This window comes from Phascolarctos cinereus, unplaced genomic scaffold (assembly GCF_003287225.1).
Source record: "Phascolarctos cinereus isolate Bilbo 61053 unplaced genomic scaffold, phaCin_HiC Scaffold_726;HRSCAF=1367, whole genome shotgun sequence".
In the NCBI taxonomy this organism is placed as follows: Eukaryota; Metazoa; Chordata; class Mammalia; order Diprotodontia; family Phascolarctidae; genus Phascolarctos; species Phascolarctos cinereus.
In genome coordinates, this window is record NW_027556098.1 from 277136163 (window position 1) to 277162253 (window position 26091).

The window sequence follows — 26091 nt, forward strand, 5'->3', positions numbered from 1 at the left end:
AGCACATATTTCCTTTTTTTAGTGTACAATTTCTTTATACGATTGAATTTGCTTTATGGATGCATCATAATTGAGGCTACTTTACTGACAATTTTTTAAATGGCCAACTTGCTTCACAGAAATTAAAAGGAATATATAATAGGTTGCTTTCAAAATTATTCATCATTTAGCCTCAGTCTTGCTATTCAATTTTATTTCCCTTTACTTTTGTATTCAATGTTAAGGCTATTTGTAGAGGATGAAAAACTGAAAGGCAAAATTGGTGATGAAGACAAAACAGAAAATTCTTGACAAATGTAATGAAATAATCAACTGGCTGGATAAGAACCAGATGCTGAGAAGGAAGAATCTGAGTATCAGCAAAAAGAATTGGACAACGGATAGAGTATCGGCCCTGGAGTTCTCCCAAGTTCAAATCCAGCCTCAGACATGTAACACTCACTAGCTGTGTGACTCTGGGCAAGTCATTCAACCCCAACTGCCTCACCAAAAAAGAAAAAAAAAAAGAATTCGAGAAGGTTTGCAACCCTATCATTACTAAGCTGTACAAGATTGCAGGGGGCATGCCAGGAGGCATGCCTGGTAGGTTCCCAAGGGGTGGAGCAGCCCCATCTGCAGGTGCTTCTTTTGAACCCACCATTGATGAGGTTAACTAAACACACCAGAAGAAAGAGTATTCCACGCAGCTTTCCAAAAATAAAGGACTCAAAGTTGTAGTCAAGGCAGTAAAAGTTTAAAAGTAACTTCTGGGAGCCAAGATGGCAGAGTAAGAGGTGAGCAGCTCTTACCCTCCCTTATTAACCCCTAAAAGTCCAGAAAATTTCACCCCAGGAAAAACTCTGGAACAGCTGAACCAGAAGAAAGATGGGGTGCAGCAGTCCAATAGCCCAGGTAGCTTGAGGGATTAACTGGAAAGGCCCCTCTTACCCTGGGGGAACAGGAGCAGGACAGAATGGGAGGCGTCACAGCAAGCTAGTGGAAAGCCCCACCTCGGCATACAAGGAGGAGATCCTAAAGCCCAGGCGGTGGAGCAGGCAAACACCAACACTTGGACCCCCAAGTGCCTCACTGAGGGTGGGGGAACTGGTGGAAATCAATTTGAAAAACCACCAAGTGCCTGGGCATTCTACAGCAACCTGCTCTCCCAGTGCCTCAGCAAAACTAAGGGAAGCAGTGCTCCAAGGGGCCCCAGGCAGATAAACACCCTACAACATCCATCTGAAAGGAGCTAAAAGAAAGCGAAAGGAAGGAAAGGCCTGGGTGAGCAGGAAATCTCCAGGAGCCACACTACCCAGTCCTACCCTGGAGTTCCAGTATTGCTGATTCCAGCCCCACCCCAGATAAGCTGCCAGAACCCTATAGCCTCCAACTGCCAACACTGGAAAGCCCCAGGACACAAAGCCAGTGACCAGGCCCTAGGCTCACAACACAAGAAGCTTGGGTCAGTGCCCTCTGCTCCCCAGCAGGAAAGCTCAATCTCTTTAAAGGCCTGGAAATTAGCAAACACCATGAGCAAAAAGAAACGTACAATAGATTCTTATTATGGAAAGAGTGAAGATCAAGGCAGAAATTCTCAAGAGGACATTGTCAACAAACCCACATCTGGAACCTCAAAAGGGAATATGAACTGATCTGAAGCCCAAAAAGCCTTCTTAGAAGAGCTCAAGAAAGATTTTAAAAGTCAAATGAGAGAGGTAGAAGAGAAAGTGGGAAGAGAAATGAGAGGTATGCGAGAGTCAATAGCTTGGAAAAGGAAGGACAAAAATTAACTGTAGAAAATAAGTCCTTAAAAAATACAATTGGCCAACTGGAAAAAAAGTACACTGAAGAAAACAAGTCCCTAAAAAATACAATTGGCCAAATGGGGAAGGAGATACAAAATCTAATAGAAGAAAGCAATTTGTTAAAGATTGGAATTGGGCAAATGGAAGCTAATGACTCTATAAGAGAGCAAGAATCAGTCAAACAAAAACAAAGGAATGAAAAAATGGATGAAAATGTCTAGTGCCTCACTGATAAAACAACTGACCTGGAAAATCGATCCAGGACAGACAATTTGAAAATTATTGGTCTACCTGGGAATCACAATGAAAAAAAGAGCCTGGACAGTATCTTTCAGGAAATCATAAAGGAAAACTGCCCTGAGGTCCTAGAACCAGAGGTAAAATAGCCATAGAAAGAATCCACCATCACCTCCTGAAAGAGATCCCAAATTGAAAACCAAGGAATATAGTAGCCAAATTCCAAAATTACCAGTCAAAGAGAAAATACTGCAAGCAGCCAGAAAAAACAATTTAAATATCATGGAACCACAGTCAGGATTACACAGGACCTTGCAGCTTCTACATTAAAAGACCATAGGGCATGGAATATGATATTCATAAGGCAAAGGAGCTTGGATTACAACCAAGGATCAACTACCCTGAAAATGAGCATGATCTTTCAGGAGGAGATGGATATTCAATGAAATAGGGGACTTCCATACCTTCCTGATAAAAAGACCAGAGCTCAACAGAAAATTTGATCTTCAAATACAAGACTCAAGAAGACATAAAAAGGTAAATGGGACAGAAAAAACAATATGTTATTAATAAGGGCAAACTGTTTACAAGGGAAGATGACACTTGTAACTCTTGAGAAGTGTATTGTTATTACACCATGTTAAAGGGATATACATAAAGGGAGTAGGTTTAAATTGACTTTGATGTAATGATGAAAAAAATCTAATCAAGTGGGTTAAATGGATCCAAGTAAATGGATTAATCTTATCTAAGAAAACGTACTGAGAGAAAAGGAAAGGAGGAGCCAGACAAGGGTAAATTACAGGAAAAGGCACAAAAACCTATTACAGTGGAGGGAAAGAAGGGAGGGAGATGAGCATTGTTTGAACCTTACTCTCATCAGATTTGGCTCAAGAAGGGAATAACATAAATCAGTTAGGTATAGAAATCTAACATGCCATACAGACAGTAGGAGGGAAAAGGGGAAAGAAAAGGGAGAGGGGGATAGAAGGGAAGTGAGACTGAGGGAGGTGGTGGTCAAAAGCAAAACATTAGTCAGGAGGGAAAACGAGAAAAGAGAAAGAAAAGCATAAACGGGAGGGGGGAAGGATGGAGAGAAAAACACAGATAGTAATCATAATTGTGAACGTGATACATGAATGTAACGGAATACTACTATGCTATAAGAAATGATGAACAGGCAGACTTCAGAAAAACCTGGAAAGACTTGTATGCTGAGTGAAGTGAGCAGAACCAGAATGTTGTACACAGCAACAGCCAAGTTGTGCGATGACTAATATTGACAGACTTAACCCTTCTCAATAATACAAGGATTTAAGACATCTCCAAAAGCCTCATGATGGAAAATGCTATCCACATCCAAAGAAAGAACTATGGAGTTTAAATGCAGATCGAAGTACAGTATTTGCTATTTTTTTCTTCTGTTGTGCTTTGTTTCCTCTTTCCGGTGGTTCCTCCTATTAGTTCTAATTCTTACCTACAACATTACTAATGTGAAAATATGTTTAATAGGAATGTATATATATAGCCTATATCAGATTGCACGCTGTCTTGGGGAGGGAGGGGTAGAAAAATTAAAAACTCAAAAGCTTATGGAAGTAATTGCTGATAAATCAAAATAAATTAATTAAAAAAAAATTTTTTTTAAAAGTAACACTTAAGCTACTGTGTAAATCTGGGCATTCTGAATACTTGAATGTGTGCAGAGGTAAAGAAGAGAATAACAATGCACTTTATCAGTACTGTAAACAAGTGGAAATGCAATTCTTGTCTTGGAGAATAAAATCTATTTAAAATTGGCACTACATATATACATACACAAACACGCAGAGGATTTTTGTAATGATAAAATGAAATGAGATAATACATGTAAAGCACTTCGCAGATTTTTAAAGTACTATATAAATGTTAGCTATTATAATTTGCTATTATTATACATAAAAGTACTCACTATATAATAGGCCTTCAATAAATGCTTACTGATTCTAATTATCTAGTTATGTTATAAAGTAAAACTCAATACTTTAGTGATTTCTTTAAGCTTACCAAAACTTGAAAATTTGATGTGGAAAAGTTACATTCTCAAGAAAGAAATGATGCTGGGAAAAAGTGTATATTTTTGATCTATAATATGCTTTCTGCATTTTTCCTAATGATATATATAGTGGATTTATTCACATCATTCATGCCTCATGCTTCAGTTTTTGTATTATACCGGGTATTTATGTATATGTCTTACTTCCTTTACTAACCTGTACACAAGTACACAATATAAAGATAGAAATTTCGACTGTCTTATTCTTTGTATTCTCTAAGATAAACATGATGCCTAGCACAAAGTAGGTACTTTATGTGTTGAAAGAATGCCAAAAAATGATTTAAGTACTAAGATCTAGTACCTTAGTTTTCTTAGCTAAATAAATAACTCTGCACTCCTCCTGGGTCATACAGTAAATGGCAATGTTCAAAAATAGTTTTTGTGTTGTCAGTTAGTAATCATAACTGTGAAAAAAAATTTACATCTAGTGACTCTGATAAAGGCCTCATTCCTAAAATATATAGAGAATTGAGTCAAACTTATAAGAAAACAAATCATTCCCCAATTGATAAATGATCTAAAGATATAAATAGGAAGTTTTCAGATGAAGAAATCAAAGCTATCTATAGTCATACATAAAAACTCTTTAAATCACTATTGATTAGAGAAATGCAAATTTAAACAACTCTGAGGTACCACCTTATACCTATCAGATTGGCTAACATGACAAAAAAGGAAAATGACAAATGTTGGGAGGGGATATGGGAAAATTGGGACACTAAAGCACAGTTGGTGGGAGTTGTGAATTGTGATTCAACCATTCTGGAGAGCAATTTGGAACTATGCCAAAGGGCTCTGCATACCCTTTGACCCAGCAATACCACTACTAGGTCCCTATCCCAACAAGATTAAAAAAAAAAAAGGACCTGCATGTACAAAATATAGCAACTCTTTTTGTGGCAAAGAATTGGAAATCAAGGGGATGCCCATCATTTGGGACATGGCTGAACAAGCTGTAGTATATGATTGTGATAGAATACTATTGTGCTACAAGAAACGACAAGTAGGATAGTTTCAGAAAAACCTGGAAAGATTTTCATGAACTGATAAAAAGTTATGTGAGAAGAACCAGAACAGTGTACACAGTAACAGCAATATTACATTATGATCAACTGTGAATGACAACTATTCTCAACAATTCAATGATCCAAGAAATTCTGAAGCACTTTTGATGAAAAATGCTATCCACTTCCAGAGAAAGAATGACAGAATCTGAATACAGATCAAAACATACTTTTTTAGACTTTATCTTCTTCTTGTTTTATTTTTTGGTCTATGTTTTCTTTCATAACATGACCAATATGTAAATGTTTTGCATGACTGCACTATATTAAATTACTTGCCATCTCAATGATAGGGGAGTAGAGGGAGGGAAATAAAGAATTTGGAACTCAAAATTTTTAAAAATGAATGTTAAAAATTTTTATATCTAATTGAAAAATATTTTTTAAGGTGTGCTGCAACAAACAGCCTAAGCATACAATGTATAACTATACAGAAAAAGGAACTGCATAAGTAGGAACATGTAGCCTAACTACACTGTGTAGTGTTAACTAACTTGTCATGTACAGAATTCTAAAATAACAAGTGCGCAAAATAAAATTACTAAAGGAATATTGTTTTAATAAAAACATTTAAAAATACAAATGTGATATCTGAGGTTTTATTCTACTTCACACAACTATTTATAATCAAATAAAATAATATATATAAAACACTCTATAAACATAAAGTATTCTAACCATGCTTTAAGGTATTTACAAAGCACTGTCTAAAGAGAGGAACTCTAATAGTTTGGATTTGAGGTGCACTGGACATAGTAAGTATTCTGATGTACTTACAGCCAGGGCCTGCTGTTGGAATGTTTCATTTTCATCTTTTTCTTCCTCTGCAGTATCACCATGAGTCTGAGTAGGTAGCAAACTGGGACCAGTACTTCGGATAGCACTTTTCAAACTGCTCTGATAAATGTTTTTGCTACTTTTAGGGGTCAAGTGTGGGGCTGAATCAGAAGACTTCATGGCTACAGTGCTTTCTTTTTCTGTCTGTACATGGAATAAAAGATACAATGAGTCTCTAACCTAAGTGTCACAAGTATCACCTTTGTTCACTCAATTCCTCGAAGTCCAAAAGTACTTTGGTGATTTTTTTTTGCTATCCTGTGATATTTTAAGACAAGTATTTAGCAGCCTTATTATGTCATAAGAAACACAGATGTCCCTCAGGGCTGTCCCACATCCTCTTCTCATCTCCCTCTACTACTTCACTTGGTGAGCCATCACCTCTCATGGATTTAACTTACATTTCCCTGCTGATAATTCTCAAATTTACCTATCCTGCCCCCAACTTCTCTGACCTACAGTCTTGCACCTCCAACTGTCTTTCAAGTATCCTGAACTGGATGCCCCGTAGACACTTTAAACTCTACAAGTCCAAAACTGAACTCATTATCTTATCCCCAAACTCTACTCTTCTCCCCAACTTCCCATTACTGTAGAGGGCAGCACCATCCTCCCAGTCCTACAGGCTCACAGCTTAGGTGTCACTGTTAAGTCCTCACTTATCTCTTCATTGCCTATATCCAATCTGTTGCCAAGGCCTGTTGATTTCATCTTTGCAATCTCTCTCTCTTCTCTGACACTGTCACCCCTCTAGCGCAGGCCCCATCACCTCAAACCTGAATTACTGAAATAGCCTGCTGGTAGGTCTGCCTGCTAATTATATCTCTCCCCACTCCACTCTATCTTCCACTCAGCCATCAAAGTGATTTTCCCAAAGCACAGATGGGATCATGTCACTCTCCTACTAAATAAACTCCAGTGACTCCCTAATGCTTCTAAGATCAAATACAAAATCCTCTGTTTCGCATTCATAGCCTTTCACAACCTATCCCCCTCCTACCTTTCTATTTTCTTATAACTTACTCCCCACTATGTACTCTTTAATCCAGTGACACTGGCTTCCTTGCTGTTTCATGAACAAGACAATCTATCTCTCAGCTCTAAGCATTTTCTCTAGCTGTCCTACATGCCTGGAATGTTCTCCCTCCTTTAACTCCACCTACTCACTTCCTTGCCTTTCTTTAGGTCTCGACTAAATCCCATCTTCTACAGGAAGCCTTTCCCAACCCCTCTTAATTCTAGTGCCTTCCCCTTTTAAATTATTTCCTATTTATCCTGTATATAACTTATTTATACATATTTGTCTGTTTGCTGTCTCTACCATTAGACTGTAAACTCCTTGAGTGCAGGGACTTTTTCTTATGCCTCTTTTGGTATCCCCAGTGCTTAGCACAGTGTAGTAGGTGCTCAATAAATGTTCATAGATTGGTTTCAAAAAATCAGAAATTGTAATACAATTAGGGCCACAGAGTGAGTCCATGATAGGCTAGTAATAGAACCCAGGTTCCTTAATGATGTGGTTTTCTGTTCCGTGTACTAAATTCGAAGTTATGCCAAATAGGACTCCAAAGCAAAGCGTACAGTAGATAAACCTCCGTATTTGTTCTTTCTATTTCTTAGCAAACCCATGTGAAAATCCACTCATGAACTTACTGCTTCATAGGATTTCTGAAGCTGCTGTTTTTTTCTTAGCCTCATGTGCTGATTTACTCTGTTTTTCACTTGCTCCTGAAAGCGTTTCAGAGCTTCTTCTTTTAATCGTTGTTGTTCCTTTAATTCTTCTTCTAACTGAGATGCTGAAACCTTATGAGACAAAAGGAGGAAAATGAGCTTCATTCCCCAGGCAGTTTTTCCTATCTGGGCTCTCCTATCATAAACTTGAAAAAAAAATCAGGATGAAATCCTGAAAAAAAAAATCCAGTTTCAGAGATCAAAATTCCTTTGAGAATAAGAAAATGGATGGGGTCAGAAATGTAGAATTTAGCACAGCTTTAGCAGCTCAGGCACCTAAACTAAATGAACTAAAAACTTAAATGGAGATAATTTGCTGAATTCCAAAGCAAATTACTTTTTAAACTGAATTGAAAAGTCATTTAAAAAAAACACAGAATCAATCAGTTCTAACCAGAACTCAGCCTATAAATTTAATAAAACTATAGAACAGATTAAAGTATTCTCAAGAACATGATCTAAACCATATTTCATTAGGAGTATGTCTCTAATTAGCATTCCCTCCTCCACATCATGATTATCATTATTATTTTCCTCAAACTGATACAAACTTTCCCTATATATTTTAGCAATTCATCAATAAGCATTTATTACAAATGTTTATACCGTGTGCCACTGTGTATACAAATATAAAGGGCACCTATCCTCAAGGAATTTATATCCTATTAGGAGAGACAACATGTACACACATAAGCATAAAGAGATTATATATCTATGTACATACATATATGTATACATGTATGCAGAGAATAAATATAAGATATATATATATGTATATATATATATATATATATATATATATATATATATATATATATATATATACACAGAACATATACAAGAAAAATACAAGGGAGTTATGGATAGGAGAGCACTAGCAAATAGAGAGATAGGAAAGGCTTTTTATGGAGGTGGTGGTTGAGCTGAATTGAGGAAGAAATGGAATCAATGAAGTAAAATTGAGGAGGAAATGTAATACATGCAGGAAGGACAGGACAGGCAGAACAAAGGCATGGTGACGGGAGATAGAGTGCCATGTATGAGGAACAACTTGGCCCCAACTTATCTTTCCAGCTTCATATGATACTCCCCTTTCCAAACTCTCAAAACCAAATTACTTTTGACTCCCCTCTTAAAAAAATATGCCATTGAGAAATATATGTGTGTAAATAGGGACGAGCAGGAAGTTGAGGAGGAACATATTTGTCAGGAGTTATGTCTCAAAAAATAAATGACAGGGTGACAACTCCAAAAAAGCTGTCACGAAGTCTGGAAACCTCTATCATCTTTAGCTCCTCTCCTACCACACCCAATTAATCAACAAGTCCTATCAATTCTTCCTAAATTCTCCAAATTTACAACATCACAGAATCAAGAACTGGCAGAGATATAATTCAATCCACTCATTTTACAGATAAGAAAACTAAGACCTAAAAAATTAAGTGACCTAACAAAGGTCACATGCATAATACAGAATCTCAGATATATAGAGAAATTCAGAGACCATTTAATCTAATCCAAATCTAAACAAGAATCTCCTCAATCCCAGACAAGTGGCCATTCAGTGCCTTTCAAGAGCTTGCATGAGGAGAAATCTACTACCCTACTATATCTTAATGTAGCCAATTCCACTTTTGGATAGCTCAAATTGTTAGATTTTTTTTTCTTCTTACATCCTTGGGCAAAGTCATTTTTTTCCCCCAGGGAACTTTAGCACTTACTGATTCTATCATACAGGATAAGATCTAGAACTAGTAGAGATCTTTACCAATGCCAGCACTCTCCTACAGTTGAAGAAACCAAGACTGACAGGTTGGGTGATTTTCCCAAAGTCACAAAGGTAGAAATTAGCAGACGCAGGATTTGCACCTAGCTTTTTTTTTAGCCTACACACACAAAGTAGATGTCCACTGACTGAGGAACAGCTAAACAAACTATGGTGCATAGTATGTTGGAATATTACTGTGCTGTTTAAAAAAAAGAAAAATCCTAAAGATAAAGAATAAAGTCGTGGAAAAACGTGCGTGAATATAGGCAAAGTGAAGTAAGCTGGGTCAGGAAAATAATTTATACAACTACAATGAAGATGGGAAGAACAAAAATGGCAACTGAACACTGTAATTATAATGACCATCAACTTGGAAAGGAGGCTCTAGCAGAGTTTTCCAACATCTACATGAGGATTCAAGCTTCAGGCAGGGGGGCTAAACAAGATGGCTTCACAGAGGTTCTTTCAAGTCCTAAGACCCTTTGATTTTATGCGTAAACTTTACGCGTTTTATCGATTGTCTTTGTTTCCTCAAGATTATTATCTGAGGGGCAGGGACAGTATTATGCTAAGTAAGGCTAGGCTCATTCTCGAAACTGGCCTATCGCCTTGCATTCTGGGGGTGCTCAATAAAAGTTAACATTACTATGCAAATGATCCAAACCACAAGTTTTGACTCATAATTTCGGCACCCCTTCTACAAAAACATGCTTACTTAGGAGGAGCCCTGGCTGCCCAGTCAGTCCAGCGGTGGGTACCCTTCCCCATCCCCGTTTTTGGATAAAAGCGGCACTCACAGATGCTGGGGCTTCCTCACCACACTGTGAGGCACACTCCACCCAAGCCCCAACAGGGGCCACCGCCTCATTCCTCTCAGCCAGCACTGCCAGAAGGGCCCGGTTCTTCTCAAAAGTTTGTTCCACCCAGGGGGCACATTGAGACTTCCGGGTCGGTGCCGGTTTTTGAGACATCCGTGATTCCTGCTCAGAAAGAAAACATCAGCATCTTCAAGAAGCTGCTCTGAACCTCCACAGCTTACAAAGCCACGCGAGGGCTGGGCCCCTGGGGGAGGGATGGGGCCCCGGGGTGGGAGTGAAGAGTGGGGGAAGAAGCGGGACTGGGGAGGGGCAGCCCGGGGGTCCCGGGATAGGAAAGGGGGCGGGTGAAGAGCTGGAGCCGCCGGGGCCGGAAGGCACAGAGAACCTGGACGCGGGCAAAGACAGCCGAGTGTTTGGTTAAGACAGGAGAAGGGCGGCGTCCGAAATGCCCGGGACCTAAGACAGCCCGGCCCGGCGGCGGCACCCGCATCCCGCCTTTGCTCAGGGAAAGCTGCTGCAGGCCGGGGCGAGCCATCAGGTGCCCAGAACCTAACGGGAAAACACAGCCAAGTAAACTACAACCCCTCAACCGCCACTTTCTATTTCGGCGCCACGCCCAACCCGCATCTTTACTCCCACCTCTTCCGGGCCCGCCCTGCCTCCGGGCATCCGGGGCGGAATGTAGGAGGGACTCGCATTCGGCCTCCAGTTGCGTTGTTTCCGGTTCCTGAAGACCAGGAACCTACGCTTCCCGTGGGGGTGGGGCGGTCTCGAGTTCTTTGTCTGCGGCTGCAGGCTGTGGGGGGCGCTGTAGTCTGATGTTTCCCGTGGTCGGGGCGGACCTGGGCTCACGAGTCCTAGTCAACGTGATGCTCTTTTCTTCTCTCCTGAGAGAGGGGAGGATCAGCATCCTTCATTTTAGAGCCGCCTGCCTTTTAGGAAAAGAAGTCTCCAGACATTTTAAAATTTAATCTGCGTTATTAACATTTTCCCTATCACTTTCCTAAGTTTGGATAATGAACAGAACAATAAATCCAGCCATGATTTTTAGGTTTGGATTTCCAATTCGCGATTTTTCATCCTGAAAATTTAACAATTGGCCCTGCAAAGAGGGTTTGAGCTGGCTCCAGCACACTCCCACTTGTATGGAGCAAGCGCAGGTAACCAAATGAATGTAAAGGAATGGTCTTGTAAAAATAATGACAGGTGTTCCATCCTGAAGCTTAGAGTGAAATAAAGTTGGCTGTGAATGCTAAGGAAAATAATAGCTTTTTTTTTAAAACCAATTGAGGGAGGGAGGAGGAGCCAAGAAGTAATAGGACCACTACTTGGTGAAGGTGTTTACAGACAACAGAGAAAAGTCAGAACTACTCAATGGTTATTTTATTTCTATTCTCTTGGCCAAAGAAAGTAATATTTGGATTGGGAGGGAGAGAATAAAAATGGTTAAAAAAATTGAAATCCTAGAAGAATGAGCAAATGTTTGTGATCACCTCCTGCACCCGATGAGTTCAGGCCACCAATACTGCATCTACACAATGTAGTATACTGAGAGGAAAAAACAACAACCACCCTCCAATATGATTGCTGAGTAACCGTTGTAGATATTTAAAACATTGGGGGTGAGAGTTGGGGGAGGATCAGGAAGAGTATTATAAAACTGAAAAAGTGCAAATATCCCAGTTTTCAAAAAAGGGAAGAGGATGGAGCCTACAAACTATTGGCCTGTGCACTTATCTCTGGCAAAATTCTAGAACACGTTGTTAACATGTTTGTGAGCATTTAGAAAAGGAAGTATAGCTTCATCAAGAACAGATCATACAAACTAGATTAGTCTTTTTTTTTTTGACATGCCATTGTATGCATACCCTTTTCCCCCTTCCCCAGCTCTGGGATCAGCAATCCAAACAATCAACATGATCATTCTAAGAAAGCAATTTCCCTATAGCTCCACTTATTACCTAGACCCAAACCTCTGTTCCTGGCAACCATGACCCTGTGTGTTGTCTTCCCCTGTTATAACCTAAGGTTTTTGAGGGAAGGGGCTGTCTTGCTTTTTTGAATTTATATCTATAGTACTTAGCACAGTGACTGGCCCAAAGTGAACTCTGAATAAATACTTTTAAAATTCATTTTGAGGGAGTAATTGGAGTAGTAGTGAAGAGGTTTGGGGTAGAGGTTTGGGATGCTGGGACCCCAAGAATGCTAAGGCAGGGTCGCCTGGAACGAATTCACACACTCAAGACATCTTTCAGTCAAGAGAGTTTATTGTAATGCCAATAGGAGCTGGTGAAATTCTTTTGGGGGGAACTTGCACCCTAATGGGGATAAATTGAGAACATATATAGAAAAGAGGCATAGGAAAGGAATGCCAAGGATGCTAATTAGGTAATCTAAGGGTCCAGGTGTCTTTGGGATCTATGGATGGGAAAGTTAGGGAGCATAAGAGACGTTGAGGGAGTTGTCAGAGGCATGGAACTTGGGGCTCTCTTGGGAGGAAAAGTCCTTGGGCCAGCCAGGGACAAAAATCCTTGGGCCAGGCACCCTTCTATCTGTTCTGATAAGATTATGTGTTCTGCAACAAGAGAAAATTTTCTCACAGGACAGGGGCCTACTGAGAAATTGGGGGGTTTCCAGAGACATGATCTTAGGTCTGGGGCCCAAGCATCCCATTGGTAGATGAGAGAAATGCTGTAGACAGTAATTTTGGACTTTAGCAGAGCATTTGATAAATTCTCTGATATTATACTGGTGGGTGAGATGAAGGGATATGGGGTAGTTATAATACAGGTAGGTGGATTCAAAACTAATTAAATAACCAGACCCAGACAGTAGTCCTTAATAACTCATTAACATCAACTTGGACAATCATCTCTAGTGGAGTGCCTTAGTACTCTGTTGCTGTTCAAGGTTTTTAATCAGTAACTAGTGAAATTGCAGAAGATGTGCTAATGCTTTAATTTATAATTGCTTCTAAATTTTTTATGTTTATGTGTGGTCTGATTTATTGAATTACACTATGCACTTTGAGGATGGATACTTACTTCTATTACTTTTGTAGTACCTTACCACCACTTCAAGTTCTTGGAATTCATCATCTATTCAACCTCTGCTCATGAGCTCCCAGTTTTTCTCTGAGCTTTGCTCCTACCTGCTAGAATTGATGACTGGATCACTTGATATAGTAGCAATGCAAAAGGACATTTACTTAAAATAGAACGCAAGGTATATACAACATAAGAGATAAGTAGTAAATACTCCTGCCATCCATTTAACAATGGATGTCTTTTCATCTCTGCTCCCAAGTCAACTTACCAGCCCAATACATAAATTAGGAGAATGAGAAAAACAGGTTTATTTTTGGACACTAAGAGAAGAGTCCATTCTCTTAGAACTCCTTAAGTTTTTATACAAGTGTCCCATAGCAACTTAGGAAAGGCTGTAATACCATGGATTCAAGGTGTAAGAGAACATAGGATCATCTAGTTCAGTCCCTACATCTTATACATGAAAAACTGGGACCCAGAGAGGATAATTGGCTTCCTCAAGGTCATATGGGTAGTAAATGGTAGAGCCACAATTTGAACTTGGGTGTTAGCAACTCATATAACAATTAAACTCAAGCGATTCAGTGTCTGAACACATACTTTCAGCACCAGATCTGTGAAACATGTAAGTCCTGCAGCCATGGTTTTTCAGAGTAGGAACCACAGCTGGGAGGGCATGTGCAGATGTTGTTCTGGTTCCCCTTTATATGCTCTCTTCTTTAAATGGAGTATTAGCTCCTTAAGGGCAGGGTCATCTTGCTTTCCAGTTGTTGTTTTTTAAACCCCAGTGTTAGACACATAGTAAATACTTAATAAATATTTTTTCAAGGACCCACACATACAAAAATATTTATAGCAGCTCTTTCTGTGGTGGCAAAGAATTGGAAATTGAGGAGATGCCCATCAATTGGGGAATGGCTGAACAAGTTGTAGTATATGAATGCAATGGAATACTACTGTGCTATAAGAAATGATGAGCAGGCAGACTTCAGAAAAACCTGGAAAGACTTGTATGGACTGATGGTGAGTGAAGTGAACAGAACCAGGAGAATGTTGTACATAGTAACAGCCACAATTGCAATAACTAACTTTGATAGATTCATCTCTTCTTAGCAATGCAAGGGTCCAAGACAATTCCAAAAGGACTCGTGATGGAAAATGCTATCCACATCCAAAGAAAGAACTATGGAGTTTGAATGCACATCAAAGCATACTATCCGCTTTTTTTTCTTCTGTTTTATTTTCTTTCCTCTTTCTGGTGGTTCCTCCTATTGGTTCTAATTCTTCCTTACAACATGATTGATGTGAAAATATGTTTAATAGGAATGTATATGTAGAACCTATATCAGATTGCATGTTATCTTGGGGAGGGAGGTGGAGGGAAGGGGAGAAAAATTTAAAACTCAAAAGTGTATGGAAGTGATTATTGAAAACTAAAAATAAATTAATAAAAAATAAAATAAATTTTTTTTAAAAAAGAAAAGAAAAAATTTTTTTCATTCATTTCATTCATTTAATTCTCCTTTTAGTAGCAACATACATGTGGGGGAATCTCCTACCTTTGCATCCATTTTCTTCTTCCCTCTTTTCTACTTGCCTGCTGGATTCTTCTTATATTCTGTCTCTCTCACAAGAGGTTGTACTCAGCCTCTTACCATGTGACCTGCCAATGCTTCCCTCCAACTAGAAACTGTATTGGGGGTAGTGTCATCACCAGCTATGCTCCACGCAGACTTGTGAAGGATGTAGTTCCCAAAAAAACATATGTCATATCTCCCTCCAACCAGATTCCATATTGAGCTCTGCATAGGCTTAGAAGGAATATTCCTAAGAAGAATGTGCCCCTTCCTGTGTGTAAGTCCTCCCCACCTCTTTCCACCCAGAACCTAACATAAAGTGGTCTAAATGTATCAGGCTTATGGCCTCACTTCCATTTCCTGTATCACAATACTTAGAAAGAAGGCCAGTGTAATGGGTTGGGGGGAATGTCCTTCCACATGGCATGGTTAGTAGAACAGGCTGGATAATCTTTTAGGGTCTAGAAGAAAATTAATAATGAGGTAAGAGTTGGGGTAATTTTCCCCATGATTTTTCAACTTGCTTGTTTTTGGGCAATGAAGCTTTACAACAATTCTAGAGATATTCTTCAGAATGACCTCACTGCATCTTAAATAAGTCAGTTGTGCCATTGCAATGCTTAAAAGGCAATTTCTCTCTTTTTGTTCCTCTGAAGAGTTGCTGAATAGGGCACTTTTAGCAACCATGGACACAAGCTGGAGTCACACTCAGCATCTGAACGGGAAATAGTTCTTTTTAGAAATCAAATATTTACACTCATTTTTCTTGTGCTGAAGTAAATGTTCCCCACATATCCCTACATATATCAAGACCCCATAACTGCCCTTCTTTCATTTATGGAAATTCATACCTTCTCTGAGACTCCCATTCTTCTTCTGTGGCCCCTCTCTTTTAGGGAATCCACGCCTCCTCCCTCTGAGCCTTACACCTGTCCTAATAACATCCAACCCTTTCACATCCTCAGGACCCCATACCTCTCCAGAGCTCTGTAGGCAGCAAAGCCTGAGAAGATGATAAGGGTGGCTGTGAAAGATAAGAGGCAAAATGAAGAGGCTTTTTGGGATTTGTTTTAGTTTTTATCTCATCTCTACTTTCTTTAACTTGTTGTCTTTTAGGTAGTGGGGATGACCCTCTGGTAACCTTAAGTTTAAAAGTTTAAAAAGCTCTTTGAAGGGTGTTTTTCTTTCCTGTCCATTCTTACTCAAAAACATACAAACAAAAAATATCCACCCTTGTTTTGTTTCCAAAAGGAGCCAGCTAATCTGTCCCTTGTTTGTTAGTTGCTGGAGCAGCATAGCCCTGCCCACTCTCTGTACAAAGCTGCACAGAAATTCCTTGTTTCCTAGACAGGGTTCTGTAGCTCTGCAAAAGCTCTGGTATTTGCCTCTCAATTTATTTCTCTCTGTTCTGGTAAATCAAACCCACAGTAGGGTCCTATTACTACCAGTTCACTAGAGCAATGGTTTATGAGACTGGGTGAAGGGAAAATGCCTTGAGGTACCTTTGTGGGAGGTTGGGGAGCTAGTGAAGGGAGTAACCCTTGGGGTCAGAGAATGGTTAGGTGGACCATGTGCTCACAGATCTCTGAAAGGGTGCTAGGGGTGGGGTGATTAAAGATAGTGCTTAGATTTCTGTAGCCAGGGGTAAAATTCTCCATTTAAGCTTCAGGAATTACAAGACTGAAGAGTTTGGGGGAGGTTAAGGTGGCAAATCACAGTTCTATTTTCTCTCTGATCTTCTTCAGTCAATTCCCCCTGTCCTGAAAACTTAGCTCCTTCATGTCCTCCACATCACCTTCCACTTACATTCAGTACTTCTTTTCCTTCCCACAAGTGATCTACACTTTAATATGCCTGCCCCAGCTTTGGTAAGATCTTTCCTGTGGCTCTGAGTTGGGAGTTCACAGAGCTGGCACCATCTTTTCATGACTTCTGTTAGTATGGAGTTTTTTAAAGCACAATTCATTTCTAACAACATTCTCTCTTCTCTCTGTGAAACTTCGTCTTTCAATCAATCAATTAATCAACATTTATTAAGTGCCGGCTAACTGCCAGGTACTGTTAAGTGCTGGAGGTACAAAAGGAGGGAAATTCAGTCCCTGTCCTCAAGGAACTCACAATCTTCTTGTAAGCTTTCAAGCTTACAATGGAGTAGACTACATGAAAACAAAGCAAGCTATATTGGATAAAAAGGAAATAATTTAAAAGAGGGAAAGCACTAGAATTAATTAGGGAAGGCTTCCCCATAGAAGGTGGGATTTTAGGTGGAACTTAAAGGAACTCAACAGGGAATGAGAGTCAGGATTCAAAATATTCTTGACAAGAAAGAGCAATGGGGCAGAATCTTGTAAAGTAAAATGCGATGGAAATAAATATAGTCTTATACTTGGCTTAAAAAAATCAACTTCACAGTTACAGATGGAGGAGACATGATGAGAGTCATAGCCTCTAGAAATAAGGACACAAGAGTCCTTCTGTTTTCTGCTGTGGTCAGACTGTATTTGGTGAATTGTGTACAGTTCTAGGCACCAAAGTTTAAGAAAGACTAATAAATTGGAGATTGTCCAAAGTAGGGGAACCAGGATGGTGAAGGGCCTTGAGTTCATATCATAAGGATTGGTTGAAGCAACTGGATAAGTTTAGTGTTGAAGAAAAGAAGATTGGGGGGAATCTGCCCGTCTCTTAAAATAGTTGAAGGGCTATTATGTTGAAGAGGGCTGTTTGCTTTTTTTTTTTTCTGTTTAGCCCCAGAAGGCAAAACCAAGAGCAAAGAGCAGTAGTTACAAAGAGTCCAGTTTAGGCTTGATATCAGGAAAAACTTCCTAACAGCTGTCCAAAGATGAAATGGATTTCCTTAGGAGATAATGAATTTCCCCTCATTGGAGTTCTTCAAGCAGAATCTGGATGACCACTTGAATATAATATAATGGGGATTCTTTTGGGAGTATGGATTAGATGAGCTGCACACTAAGGTCCCTTCCAATTCTAAAATTCCATGATACTGTAATTTACGAATTATAGGCACCATAGAATTTTAGAGTCAGAAGAGAAATTAGAGATTGCTTATTTTCACTTATTACTTATGTTCCCTCATCATGGTTATATTATTAATATAATTACATGAGTTCTATTATCTATATTTTTGTTAAACAAAATCATCCGCTAATACGGTCATATATTTGTTGTGTTTGTCCTTCATTCTCAAAGAGGACCATAACATCAGGGAGATGATGACATGACTTGCAATTGACTTTGATTTGAGTGAGGCAGGGCTGTGCAAGGTCACCAGCCTCACTTTCTCCTCCAGAGCCATATGGGTACAGTGGCCAAATATTCATCAGGTTGACTGGAAATGGTCTAGGATCAATGGGAGACCCTGGCCCTTTTAACCTAAGGTCTTTTCAGGTTCTCACTTTGAAGTGAGGTAACACTCATTCAGTGACTAGGCCATGAATCCATGAGATTCAGAGTGAGTTGAGAAAGAAGTCTAGCCAGTTCCAGTTGGGTAACCATGGAGCTCATAGATTAGACAACAATAAGTCCCTGCCCAAGCACCACATAATGCTTATTTTTGGGCCCTCTTGGCTCAGAGCGCACGTAAATAGTAACTGTTCCTCTTTTTGGCCAGTAACCCTGAGGGTCTTCCCCTCCCAGTTTGATTTTTTTTTTCAATTAAAGGGGCCATCCCTTGACTCACTTCTTAAAGATGCCTAGTCACTGAATGGGTGTTACCTTACTCAAAGTGAGAACCTGAAAAGACCTTAGCTTAAAAGGAACAGGGTTTCCCATTGATCCTGGGCCAATTCCAGTCAACTTGATGAATATCTGGCCACTGCACCCAGATGGCTCTGGAGGAGCAAGTGAGGCTGGTGACCTTGCACAGCCCTCCCACACTCAAATCAAAGTCAATTCCAGGTCATGTCATCATCTCCCTGATGCCGTGGTCCTCTTTGAGAACGAAGGACAAACACAACTTGTTCATATATTTATTGTACAATTGATTACTGATGTTCATAATGATGATAATCACTGAAAGATCCAAAAGGACCTTGTGAATCACTGAAAAAATATTAAATTATGTTGATACTGTTTTAGCGTATCAATTTTGTTACATTCTATTTGGTAATCTGTCTATAATATATGTGATTTGCATCTTTATCAATGAGAATTTTTGATTAATCAAGGTGCCCCATACCCCAACCTAGCAGAATAATAGACAGTTTCTTGTTTTAACTTATATTTGTTTATATAGCTTTTTTACATGTATTTTTTTGAGATTTTACAATGTGGTATGTGCTGGCTAGCTTGTGACCTGGAACAAATCACAACCTCTTTGAACCCCAATTTCTTCATCTAAAAATGGGAGGTCAGACTGGTTAATTTCTAAGAACCTTTCCATCTCTAAAATTTTATGACCCAATTATCCCATTATTGTCCTGACTTTCTTATTATGAATTAGCTGCTTCTTTCTTTTTTTTTTGTGAGAAAATCAAGGTTAAGTGACTCACCCAGGGTCATACAGCTAGTACATGTCAAATGTCCAGTTAGCTTCTTGAATACAGGGATCATATGTGTTTTCTTTTTTGCCTTTCTACAGAGACCTATAAATGAGCACTCAAATAATACTACTGAATTCCTGATTTGTTTTTTGAGAATGAGTATTGAAGCATCGAAGCTTATGTATCATGTCCACATTCCTGTAGCCTAGAACTTCCCTACACAGAGTTCCAAAAGGCTTTGAAGGATGTTAGATACCTAGGTGTACAATGCAGGTACCTTAGAAAGGCAATCTCTTCTAATGCCTTATATTTCTCTAGGCTCATAGCATCCCAAAATTTCTTGTGTTCAGAAAAATGCACAAGCCCAGAAAACCAAAGCAATTGTCAAATGATAGTGATCTGTTAATACAAAGAAGGCAACAGAAGTTCCAGGAGAATAGAAGACTATTTTAGAATCTCAGTGTTGAAAGGGACCTCAGAGGCCATCTAATTTAACCCGTATCAGAACAAGAAGCCCTTCTATAGTACGCCCCACAAAAAGTCATCTGACCTTTGCTAATCTGCCAACATTCCCCCTATACTCAAATGCAAAAATGGATCTTTGATATAATTTATTTATATGTTAGCTCCAATTATGCAAATAAGATTTATTCCTGCCTTCCCATCTTGTGTAAATATTGTTCATGTTCTCCCATAAATTCACCACAAGGGTCCACTCAATGAGGCGTGTGTGTATGGGGGTGGGGATGGAGTTCTTTCTTTTTCTTGATATAGCAAGGATTCCAATGGAGCACACATTGTCCAGCCCTCATTCTCAACCCAATATCCTCCTCTTTTTATGATTATACATTTCTTTGGTGATCTCCTTTATTCCAATTCTTTGGAGTTCCTCATTTGTTTTATATTGCTCTATCATGTGCCTTTCCATTGCCCTTTGAGTAATAAACAATTTTAATTCTTCAACAACTATAGAATTCTATGACTTGCAGCCATACTATGCTAGTAGAATTTTGTTATTAATCAAAAGAGAATGTTACAAAATTTCAAAGAAAAGTTTTTTAGAAAACACCCTCACCCAACTACTTTAGAGAAGTGAGAGGTCCATAGGTGTGATACATTGTGTATATTTTCAGTTTTTTTCAATGTACTGATCAGTTTTATGGACTTTTTTTCTCTTCTTTCTTTTTTCTTTAAAAATATTATATGTTATATGGGATGGACCTCTGGGAGTGGAGAGTGGGAAGAAAACTAGAAGAAATTCTAGAGATATGAAAAGCAGAAGGTATCAATACATTTTATTTTTAAATTTTTTTTTCAATCAGCAAAAATTTGCCTTCTCTCCCTCTCACCTCTCCTCCTCCAAATAAGAACAAAAGAAAAAAACAAAACCCCTGTTATAAAGATGTATGGTCAAGCAAAAAGAATTTCCCCATTGACCATTCCCAAAATAGATAGATAGATAGATAGATAGATAGATAGATAGATAGATAGATAGATAGATAGATAGATAGACAGACAGACACAGACAGATAGATAGATAGATAGATAGATAGATAGATAGATAGATAGACAGACATATGTCTCATTCTGAACTCTGAGTCCTTCACTTCTGTATTAGCAGATATATAGCCAGATTTACTGGCTCTGGAATTACTTTGATCAGAATTCCTAATTCTTTCAAAGTTGTTTGTTTTTACCATATTGTTGACTTTATATAAATTATTCTCCTGGTTCTGTTCACTTCACTCTGCATCAGTGAATGTAAGTTTTTCCAGGTTTTTCTGAAACCATCTCCATCATTTCTCACAGTACAATAGTATTTCATCACATTTATATATCATAACTTGTTCAGCCACTTGCCAATTGATGAGCACTCCTGTAATTCCTATTTCTTTGCCACCTGAAAAAGAGCTATAAATATATGTATACATCCTTACTTAGAATTTGTTTTGCTTAGGACTAATCTCTCCCTTAACCTACTTTCTCTCTAAATTCCTTTCCTCATTTTTTTATCCTATTTCCCTGTGAGTGAAATATATTTCTGAACTCAGCTGCATGTATATGAATATATATTCTTCCCTCCTTTGACCAGTTTAAATGAGAATGAGGTTCAAGTGTCAACCACTCCCCTCCTTGCTTGTAAAGATGTCTACGTGTGCACCCTGATTATAAGATAATTTCCCCCAACTTTTCTTTTCTTTCTCCCCAGTATATTACTCTTCCCCATTTTCTATGCTTCTCTTAAGATCAAGACGTAGCCAAACCATTCCTAGGACTTATCTAATTAGACTCACTCTATGACCTCTGATGATAATAGAATTCAGAGGGGATATATGTATCACCTCCTCATATTAGAATGTAAGTAGTTTATCCTTGTTTAGTCCTTAATCATTGTTTGTTAGTGTTTGTACTTTTATGTTTCTCCACTCCTGTGTTTGAACTTGAAAACTTCTATACATCTCTGGTCTTTTTTATCAGGAAGGCTTGTAAGTCCTCCATTTCATTAAAAGTCCAATTTTCCCCCTGTAGGATTATACTCAGTTTTTCTGGGTACATTATTTTTTGTTGTAAGTCTACATCTTTGCTTTCTGGAATATCATATTCCAAGTTAACCTGTCCTTTACAACAACAAGTGCTATATCATGTACGATCTTGCCCATGGCTCTGTGCCATTTGAATTCTTTATTTCTGGATGCTTTTAGTATTTTTTTTTTAACCTAAAAGCTCTGGATTTTGGTTACAATGCTCCTGGGAGTTTTTATTTTAGGGTTTCTTTTAGGAGGCAACTATTAGGTTTTTTCTGTTTCTACTTTGCCCTCTGGTTCTAAGAGACCTGGGTAGTTTCCTTATATTATTTCCCAAAATAGTAAAAGGCTCTTTTTTTCATCATGTTATTCAGGTGGTATAAAGGTTCTTAAATTTTTTTCTCCTCAACCTATTTTCCAGGTCATTTGTTTTAATTTTGAGATAGCTTATATTTTCTTCCATTTTTTCAGTCTTTTGACTTTAACATTTCTTGTTGTTTCATGGGGTCATTGGCTTCAATTTGGTCCATTTTAATTTTCAGGGAGCTTTTTTTTCTTGGGCAAGGTTTTCTACCTCTTGTGCCCTTCCCAATTCTTTCTTTTGTAGTTCTCATTTCTTTTCCAATTTTTTCTTCTAGTTCTCTCATTTTATTTATAAATTTTTTTAAAAAAACTTTTAAAAACTCTTGCTTCATCCCTTTCAGGAATTCTCATTGAATTTGTGCCCACAGTGATCTTCTTTGAGCCTTTGCTTATAGGTGTTTTACTCACGTTCCTCTTCTGGTTTTGAGTCTTGATCATCCCTGTCACCATAGCAGCTTTTTATGATGTGATTCTTTTTGTTGTTGTTTGCTCATTCTTCTAGCCTACTTCTTGATACCAGACTCAATATTAGGGCCAGGCTCTGTTAACTTCTTTTAAAAAAAAGGTCTAGGTTGGTCCTGTTGGTGTTTTCTTGGGGTATTGAGTGTTTTATTGTTCCAAGATCTTAGGGACAACTCAGGCTGGGACCTGCAAGTCTTCAGTATTCCCAAAGTGATCTGATCAAGGGCAAAGTTCATCGCTGCCCCCCTAGTCTGAGCTCTGCAAGTTCCTGACCTGGGTTTGATTCTGAGCAGCAGTAGACTGCTGCTGGACTTAGCCACTCTTAGCCAACTGGAAATAAGTACTGGTTCAGAGTGACTGACAGAACTGTAGGGTCTGCTTTGGTTTGTGATTCCTGCCCTGATTATTTTCTGCAGGCTTTAGACTGGGCTAGAAGAAGCTAGAACTGAGACCCTGCTCTGCTCCTGGCATGTGAGACACACTGCTCCTGCTTGCTACTGAACCTATTACTCTCTCCATATACCATCTAGGGTATATGGAATACTTCCTTGGATGCAGGGCAGTTACCTTGGGTCTGTGATCTGGAGCTGGGTAGTGAGTGACAAAACTTCTACTTGGTACCTGTTTCTGTCCAGTGTTCTGATATTGGTATCAGACCTCCTTTTGCCCTACTGTAATATGTATAGCCTTTCCCTTGTGCTAGAGCACTCAGCAGGCAAAATATTCCTGGCCAGACTCCATCTCCAGAGTCTTCCAGACCTCTTTGTCTGTCTCCTTATATTGACCTGGGCTGGAAAAATGACTCACTGAGACTTAAAAAAAAAAATCCCCATCGGGGGTAGGTAGGTGGTGCAGTGGATAGAGCACTGGCCCTGAAGCCAGTTCAAATTCGGCCTCAGACCAAACACTTGACATTTACTAGCTGTGTGACCCTGGGTAAGTTACTTACCCCAATTGCCTACAAAAAAGTAATCCCCATCCAGGTTCAATCTGGTACCTTTCATAAATCTGTTTGGAGGAGTTTGGGTTGTGGGGGTTGAGAAGGGGTAGACAGAGAACTCACTGAACTGCTTCCTACTACTCTACTGTCTTAGCTCTGCCCCATTTGTAATTTATTAAAAAAAAAATTTGGTGTTAAAAAGATGTACCTTCATTTTAGGTAATAATCTTAGACCATTAAAGAAGTTCTGGAATTTACTATAGGCAATCCAACCTACTCACCTCATTTAATTCTAAGCCTAATTCTTAGCACAATTCAGTCCATTTGCAGTGTCTGCCCAAGGTGTATATATACTTATTTATGAGCTCTACCGGGTGTCCATATAATTACATATCATAGTTTGGACTCTGGACAATAACATTCTTTGTCCACTTGAGTTTTTAAGCTCTTTTGAGTAATTATGGATCTCATCCAGGAGACTCTACAATGTTCTTGGGGCTTGATAACAACCAGCACTACAAATATCACAAACAGCAGCATCTGGAGGACCTCACTATCTACCCTCTTGAACTTGCATTCCATGCTGGATAGTCTCAGTGCCACTACAAAACCTTTAATGAACACAAATATCCCTGTTTCTCGCCTTGCTTGATATTAATGATAAAAGGGTCACAACAAGGTTATTTCTGTTTTTTTTTTCAAGGAATCTTGAATAATTTTGATGTGTGCACGGAGGGACCTTGTTGGAAAAGAGCTTTTAAGGCAGCAGTTTGTTCTGCCAAATAAATGTATGTGTATTTAAACAAAAATAACCAACAAACAAAAAATATAGAAGCATTTTGTATTTTCTACATATAGAATATATCTTGTGAGAGCCTTCCTCTTTCCTAACAATATCCTCATTGAGAATGTTCTTGATGCATGTGTACATTATTATAAAATTTTCATATAGTTTGGAAAATACTTTTTTATATTAATAATAGAAAGCATTTCCTTACTTTGCTTTTCCCACACTTATGAACTCACTGTTACAGACGATTAGAATTTGAGATATTTTCTAAACCTTTTGTATCTTCCCCTCCTTCAGATACCTAGAAATTAATCCCTCCATGCCTTCACAATTGTGTCATCTCCAGCACAGCACTCTCCTGTATGCACACTTAGTCTAATCCAGTGACTTTTCTAATTTTTGATCTTAGTGTCATTCCTACCTCCTTTCTAAATCGGGGACTGTGATGTTAGAATCCGAGAGTGGTAGCTCCACTAACATGGCAAAAGGAGTTTGTTACTTTGAAAAATCTTTGAAGATCTTTATCATTTTTCTTCTCTTTATTGTTCTTCCATTTTCATCTCTAAATATCCTTGGGCCTCTGTTTAATTGGGTCTGTAAAGCTTTCTTTAAATTGATTTTACCGTCCACAATTTTGCCTTGTTTTATGAAGCGATACTGCTTATAGTCCATCCATGATCTTTCCAGGATCTATAAAATTTTACAAATGGATGTTATATTCTAAACTGATTGGTTCAAATATTTCTGCATATTACAAGTAAGATAAATATTTGCTGTTAAAGGTGCTTTTTAGGATATTTTGGTCCCCTTTGTTATGGCAATTTATTTACATCTTTAAAATCTCTGTATGAAATTATTGAAGTTGTATATATGTCTTTTCTTTTTTGTATATCCCATTTGCATCATCAATAACTCATTTAAATAGGTCAAGACGAAGTTATTTTAATTGCACATCATATCGTTCTCTCATTTTTACTCTATTTCTGTACTAATTTTGATATTTACACTTAGCAGGTCAATGGACTGATTATGCATAGGAGCTTGCACAAGTTTGAGAGACATTTTGTGTAGGGGACCAGGAGCCAGCCACCTGTGCTAACAACAAAACGGCACGATTGTAAAAGTAGATTCCCCCATTCTTCTTTGGAAACAATATGTTCTGATAACCTTATCATCCCTTCCTTGACCTTTGGAAAGCCCTTACTCCCTTTCCTTGGAGTATAATTACTGCTAGTATTGCCCTCAATAAACGAGACTTGATCAGAAAGCCTGTCTTGTCTCCATTCTTCGCGTCTCTTGTCCCCATCCCCTTTTTCTCCCTTCAGGCCCTCGTGTGTCCCGCAGGCCGGGACAGATGGCGCCCAACGTGGGGCTCGAAGGTTCGTGGATTTTGGGAATGGTCTTAAGCTGCAGCCTAACAATAGTGACAGTGGTCGCCGCGGGAGTGCCCGCCCCGAGGAATTGAGACCTGAGGTAAGTGAGGCATCTGTACAATGGGACAAGACATTAGTAGTCATGAGAAGTTTGTGACGGGTGTTAAAGACTCTTTAA

General features: G+C 38.8%; 1 protein-coding gene across 2 annotated transcripts in view; it reads right to left on the bottom strand.

Moving 5' to 3' along the window:
• CCDC15 (coiled-coil domain containing 15) overlaps positions 1–10967 on the bottom strand; it is a 52021-nt gene extending 41054 nt beyond the window's left edge. The window contains exons 1-4 of one of the 2 annotated variants that reach the window (XM_021000629.2): positions 10723–10967; positions 10317–10499; positions 7674–7823; positions 5961–6164 (exon numbers count right to left, since the gene is read on the bottom strand). In XM_021000629.2, the coding sequence (XP_020856288.2) occupies positions 5961–6164; positions 7674–7823; positions 10317–10499; positions 10723–10872 (687 nt within the window). In that variant the 5' untranslated portion in view covers positions 10873–10967. The remainder of the gene's footprint in view (positions 1–5960; positions 6165–7673; positions 7824–10316; positions 10500–10722) is intronic. The other variant, XM_078147128.1, reaches the window with a different exon arrangement.
• Positions 10968–26091: the final 15124 nt, after the last annotated feature.